General features: G+C 48.1%; 1 protein-coding gene across 1 annotated transcript in view; it reads right to left on the reverse strand.

Annotated features, from left to right (window-relative positions):
• Window positions 1-6,797, reverse strand: part of FAM104A (family with sequence similarity 104, member A) — a 15,505-nt gene that overhangs the window by 791 nt on the left and 7,917 nt on the right. Inside the window, exons 4-6 of the mRNA XM_010002805.1 lie at window positions 5,676-5,772; window positions 1,652-1,714; window positions 1-18 (exon numbers count right to left, since the gene is read on the reverse strand). Of these exons, the coding sequence (XP_010001107.1) occupies window positions 1-18; window positions 1,652-1,714; window positions 5,676-5,772 (178 nt within the window). The remainder of the gene's footprint in view (window positions 19-1,651; window positions 1,715-5,675; window positions 5,773-6,797) is intronic.

A 6,797-nucleotide genomic window follows, 5' to 3' on the forward strand; every position in this document is an offset into this window, starting at 1 on the left:
GCTATCACTGCTGGAGGACTGAGACAGACAGAGGGTTAGCAGCAACATCACAGCTCTGTCCACCACCAGACACCTCAGGTGAGCAAACCACCTTTACAGTCAGCCCCTCCCTTCCAGATTTGCAGGCTCAGGTCCAGCCTGATGGACTAACATCAATCCACCAAGTGCCTCCATGGCACCTGCAGCTCCCGTTACTGCCAGCACACGGGAAGGGATGAGCAGGCCAAGTCTTCCCTGGAGGTTCATTGACCTCCAGGACACTGAATTTCAACCTTTCCCTTTTAGACCCACCAGCTCTGCCCCCATGACCCACATTAGCACTAGTGAAGTTTGCTGAATTCATCCGAGAATTGGAAAATAAAGAACATTGCTGCTGCAGTGCACGTGTCAGTAAAGGCAGGCGGGGCAGGAGGAGCTTCTGGCTGCTGCTCTAGCAGTGAGAAGGAAGCACCATGCAAAGCTTCTCCTACAGGTCAATCTTTCTAAAATGAGCTCTGAAGCATCCAAAGCAACATGCTGTTAAAAACAAAAGCAACTCGATGCCCATTTTAAGTCTTTGAACACCTTGACACACCTACAACTCCTCTGCTCCCAGTGAAGTCCTGGGACAGCCACGTGAACTGGGAGCTTTCCGTAACAACTTCCTTGCCACCACAGGCACTGGAGGCTTCCACATGCAGGAAAGAGAACTCCTGATTCAGCTCACAGAGAGGCCAGGGCTCATTTGCCAGCATTTAGGATAAACACATTTCATGGCAATGACTGGAAGAGCATTAGCCATCATTTTCAGGGTTTCAAAGACATAAAACTGTTCAGCTTACACCATTTTAAGGGCTGCTAATAAAAAGTTCCATTTGTTACAGCTGAAATATTTCATTACTGTGTGATCTGCTATTCAGGACAACACTGCAAACATTTAGGTGCTTAAGAGTCAGAGATGTGCTGCCTGGCCACCCCATAAGAAGTAGTCACAAACACAGCCAGTGTTAAGTGACAGCAGCTAAAAAAACCCACGCCCACAGTTTTTGTAAGTATTAAACTAAAACCACAGAAGTCAAAGCTTGGTGGCCACAGCAGAGGAAAACACATTTAAAGCAGCCCACAGATATTTTAACAGCCAGTACCACTTCCAGAAGGCCTCACTTCGGAGTCAACCTGAAGAATGGTGCAAACTGCACACAACACATTTGTTCCAAGCAGTGAGAAAAGGGCCAGGAAGTCGCTGCAGGAGTATCTGAGGTGGAACACATCTCAGTGCTGACTGGAAAGCCCCCCAGGCACTGATTACACAATTGATTGTGACAATTCAACCATGGAAAATTCCTTGTTTTGCCAAGCACCAAAAAAAATGCTTCAGTTCTGTTGTAGTAGAGCAAGCAAGGCAGCAGCAGGGCAGCTGCATTGGGGTGAGGATCAGCCAGCGAGGAGGGAACACCAGGACACAGAGGGAGACATTCCTGAGGGAAGCAGCAGAGGTGACTACCTGAGCAACCCCCCCTCTGCCTCAGGCTGCCAGTGCTGGAGAGGGACAGAAGGACAGAGAGGAGCCAGGGCCTGGTGCTGGCTGAGCCCCTCTCACTCGGCACAGAAGCACAGAGATTAAATGCAAATGCTGTTCAACAGGTCACAGCAGCCTTGGAGAGAAACCCACCGCACAGGACACTTTGTTTCCTTTTACTCTGTGCTCCTTACTGTGTTTCGTTACCGCCACTTTCTGAAAATCAAGGTAAAAAAATCGACATGAGAACCCAGGGCGACTCACTGCTCGAGTTTCACAAACCAACAAACATTTTAGAGCTGTTAGTATTGATTATTTTATGCATGGCTAACTTTTTAAAGAACAAGAGAAGTGTCCTGGGACGTGCTTCCTGCACCTAAGGCTGTTGCCAGGTCTGGCTGGTCAGACCCTCTTTATTTCCATTTCTCTAATGCAAAAATTCACTAGCACATGAAGCCCCTTTATTGCCCAAATCCCACCAAAGACCTACCATGTCCCCAGGCTGTGGTGCACATTCTGTTAGGCATTTGGACTACAATTAGACAAGAAAAGAATCCTTAAAGTCATCAAGTCAGCAGTGACAGGCATCCACACAACGAAACAAAGCGTTAAGTGAAAGGGCAAAGGAAAGCAGCCCAGTGAAATTTTAGGAGTGCTTTTAAGAATCAAAAAGGCATCTTCATGGTTTACCTGACTCATTAGCTCCTCTTAACATCACCCTGAGAAGGTTTAAGTAATTTCCAAATAAATGACCCATGAAATGTGTAATTCTGCTGGTCTGTGAAATAGCATCTCACTCGCCCACATTAGGAATTTAAGAAACAGCCACTCAGACCCTGCTGCTGCTCTCAATGTCTTTCAAGACGAGTTTTAACAGAGCTGTAATCTGGTTTTGATGTAGAATTTAAGACCAGCCCTTCCCCGTGTAATAGTGTAGAGTGGCTGAGCTGGGAGGCAAAACAAAACTTGGATTTGGGAGCAGCAGCTGCTGCCTTGCACCAGCAACCACTGCTCATAACAAAGAGGCACTTCTGAGCTCTGGGGAATCCCTGTCCTGGAGCACAAGAACAAAGAGGAACCACAAGAAATGAGGTCTTAAGGAAGAAACTTCCTCAGGAAGGAAAAGAGCTTCTCAGAGCACTGCAGACTCCCTTCCTCCTCGTGGAAAAACAGAGCAAAGGGCTTTTCATGGTGACTCCCCAGGCTGCAGAGCACAACGGCAGGTTCTTCTGATGCACCACAACTCTGCCCACCTTCACACACAGGAGAGGAGGGCAGGAAAGGCTTTTCCTGAAGGGGTAAGTGATTATCAGGGAAAACAACAATGTAAACAACAATGTAAAAGGGAGGGCAGGCTGGACAGGAAGGGAAATGCAGGGAGAAATGCTTTGCTAATGTTTAACGTTGGGTCCAGTCCAGCCCTTTGGTCATGTGCCTGTTCACAGGCAGAACTGCAAACAGAAGGGGACTGTCACCCTCAGAGTGGCTGTCACCTAGAGCTCCTCCTGCTTTGTTCCAGGAGGAGCAGGAATTGCAGATTATCACAGCAGTTTGCCAAGGAGCAGTGCTGGAAAAGACTGGAGAGAACCTCAGTTTCCCTCCTCTGAAAGTCAGAGCCAAGGATGCTGCCTGTCTGAGATGAAAGGCCAGTCCAGTGGGATAAAAAAAATCAACATCCTTTTCCATCACATCATGTGAGCAGGAGTGAGGGAAAATCTCACAGAATAGTCCATGTTTGACCTGCCTCTGGGAAAGAAATACATCTCCCTTCAGCTGACACATATTGCTGTCAGCTGGGAAGAGTGAGACCAAAAAAAGAAAAATAAAAGAGATAGTGGCAAAAGTCAAGTTCAGGTTTAGTAACAGCCTGATTTTCACACCGAGCTCCCAGCTAAACCACAATGTAAGAGAAAACAGTTCACTTTTAACTGAAGGAAGGCAAAAGGAATCAGTGCCTTCGCTAACGTTTCACCAAAAGGTGGATGTGTGTTCTGAGATGAAAAGCAACTCTCTCCTCATGTCCTCTTTGAAGCTGCAAACTGCTCCCCCCCCAACCACACACCTCTCCTCCTTCAATCTCCTAAAGCTAGTGAGGAACAGCCACCAGCAGCAGCTGCCTTTGCCAATGGTAAGGTGTCAGGAAACTAAATAAAATATTACAAGCGGCCAAGGATTTCCAAGTGACAGCAATCGGAAGCACTCGTGCACTACAGGCACAAGAATGTCTCCATCTGGCACAGGAAGCCCCTCAAGAAACACTCAAGTAATACTGATTTCATCCTGGCTTGGATTTCTGGGCATGCTCAAGTCAGTGACCCAAGGAAAGCAGGGGAAAAAAGTTCTCTCCATTGGTAGAGGACACTGTGAATTTTGTTCCCTCGAGGAAGGAAACACTGAGCTTTGGGAAAAAAGACACTCCTGCAGGTCAGTGTCAGCAGTCAGAGCTCCTCCCTGCCTGCAGGTCAGGGATTAATGTGTTAAAACCAGAGGTTCCCAAGGCAGGTGCATGCAGGAAGCAGGAGGCTCAGTGTTAGCCCCAGCAACTGGGCTGTGCTGGTTTCACTGGGGGGGGCAGGCAGGCCATGCCCATGCTGTACCCCTGCAGCCCCCCCAAACAGCCTTTAAGGACAGAGTTAAGGTCATCCACCCTCCTGTGGCCACAAGACTGTTCCCATTCCTGCATTTCAGAGGCTTTGCCCAAACGCCACGTGTTTACACGACAAGCAAAGGTGCTTCTGCCACTCACCATGAAGGCTTTTCCTGATAGTCTTAATTTCATTACTCCTACTTCAATCCCTTGTTCCACACTAAATTCTTCCTCCTCCCGCCACAAAGCTCGTTTAGCCATTAACTACTCTGTGTTTAAGAGGTGTTTAACCTGTTGGACAAGTGATTCAGTGTCAGATGGCAGGAAACTATTCATGGTTCTACCCGTTACACCCGAGAAGCAAAACGTGACTTCAGGCCTGCAAGGCTGAGGGGTGGCAAAGGGCACTGCAGGAACCAGGAGCACTTCTCCCCCACAGCAAATTCCTTCATGAGGAATATCTCAAATGTCAGAGCCTTTTCCACCCAGTATCACCAACTATTCCACGTCAAGTCAAGTGTAGTGTCTCCCTCACAAAAGGCACAGTGGGATACAGAGCTTGGCATCATTTTAAATGTAAGTAAACATTTGAAGCCTTTACTGTGTGATAAAAGATGTTGCTCTAAGTTACATGGCACAAAACATGCCCTGCAGCTCAATACAACTGCAGCAGCTTGTGACCACTCCCTACAGCCAATCTCCAGAGGGCTGTAAACAAACCAACAAGGATATTTTACCAGGGTGTGCAGTAATAGGATGAGGGGGAGAAGTTTTAAGCTGGAAGAGGGGAGATTTAGGTGAGACATAAGGAAGAAATTCTTTGTTGTGAGGGTGGTGAGACACTGGAACAGGTTGCCCAGGGAAGATGCCTCATCCCTGGAAGTGTTCAAGGGCAGGCTGGATGAGGCTTTGTGCAGCCTGATCTACTGGGAGGTGTCTCTATCCATGGCAGGGGGGTTGGAACCTGATGATCTTTAAGCTCCCTTCCAATCCAAACCATTCCATGGTTCTATAAATATGAGCAGAAACTCCCTGGTTTGAGTTCAAGTGTTTGAGCTGTGAAGGAGCAGCTCTTGCTTAAGCCACTGAGCTACCTGGGAGCATTTCTGAACCATCAGACAAGGGCCCTGCACCAGGCAGGAGCTGGAATGCCCTGTGACTTCCTACCACAAATAGTCACTTTAACCTCAGCAAGGGCAGAGCAGATGGCCAGGCAAGGTGACCACAGGCACTTGTGACCCACCCCTGTCACCTCCTCGCTTCTAGGTGTGTCACACACCTCAGCCCAAAGCCAGAAGGGGCAGCACAAGCTCCTCCTGTGTCTTCATCTGGGTACTGTGTGATTGAAATAAATTATCAGAAACATTCAGACTGAAGATAAGCAGGTTCACTAGCAAACAAGCTGATTCCCAAGCCATGGTTCACAGATCCCAATCTCCAGTACACGGAACAGTCAGGCCTCATGACAAGCAACACAAAAATGAAGTGTTTTCATTAACTACCCCCCACAAATAACATTCTACTGAATATTCCAGCCTTTATTTAAACTCAGCATTAAAGGAAAAGGAACTTGCCCAAGCAGGCTCTCACCTCAGTATCCCAAGAGTCCTGCAGGACACTACTCCTGGTGGTACGTTTGGTCTGGGGAACGTGCCCATCCTCCTCATTCCCATTCCTCCTCCTCTTCCTGGATGAAGGTCAGGGAGAAAGGAGAAAAAAACATATTATTATCAGCTTCCTGACAGACCTTCTGGTTTGTTCTCTAAAGGCAACTCAGCAAAACAAGCAGGAAAACTTGATAAATTAATGAATGTATCTAAACCTCTGGTGTGGGCTTTCACGGCCTCTTTTGAGCTGTTCTCTACAGAACAGAGAGAAAATTATTTTGCTCCCAAAAATGGCCAGGCTGATGTTTTTGTACCAGTTTAAGGGACCTGGACTCACACCTGCCACTAAAAACCAGCACTGGGCATCTTTCTAAATAAACTCCTTTGACAATTGTCAGCCCTGCAACTGCTCTCAGTGCTTGGGAAGATCTCAACACAAGCCTGGGATTTTGAATGGCACCTGGCAGGCTGAGAACAGCTCCAGGAAGAGAGGCAGTGACCACACTGCCAATAAACACCCAATTACACCCTTCCTGCTCACATGAGCCCACAGCCAGCTCCACATCCCATTCCTGAGCAACGTTATTTCCCATGGGGAAACAAAGAGTTGTCAGAAACCCCCAGGGAAGCCCTGTTTCCAGTGTATGTGGCATCCTCTTGTGACACCAGCGATGCTTCCCAGCAGCTGATCAACAGCAGCAACAGAAAACCCCTGCAAGCCAACAACTTTCAGCCTCCTCAGAATTTTAGCACAAATATTAAATTATTTTTCCCCACTGTACAAACACCACAGGTCAGGCAGGACCTCAGCACTATCCAAAAAGCACAGCTACTATTTCGCTGGCTAAAAATTAAAAGATACTCAAATGAGTCAAGACAGACTCAAGTGTGGTATTTATAACTGAACCTTCTCTCACAGACCAGCTCCTGCAGCAGGCTCAGCTGCCAGCACTTGGTCCACGCCCACAGACCAGGAGCTGCCTCCCAGCTCTCCCATCCCTGGGATGCCCCCAGCACCACAGCCCAGGGGCTTCTCCCTCCCCTAGGACCACCCTTCTCACAAGAATCATCCCCTCCCCACCTCTCTCCACATTCCTCCCTTCCC

This window comes from Chaetura pelagica, unplaced genomic scaffold (assembly GCF_000747805.2).
Source record: "Chaetura pelagica isolate M959 unplaced genomic scaffold, ChaPel_1.0 scaffold47, whole genome shotgun sequence".
Taxonomy (NCBI): Eukaryota; Metazoa; Chordata; class Aves; order Apodiformes; family Apodidae; genus Chaetura; species Chaetura pelagica.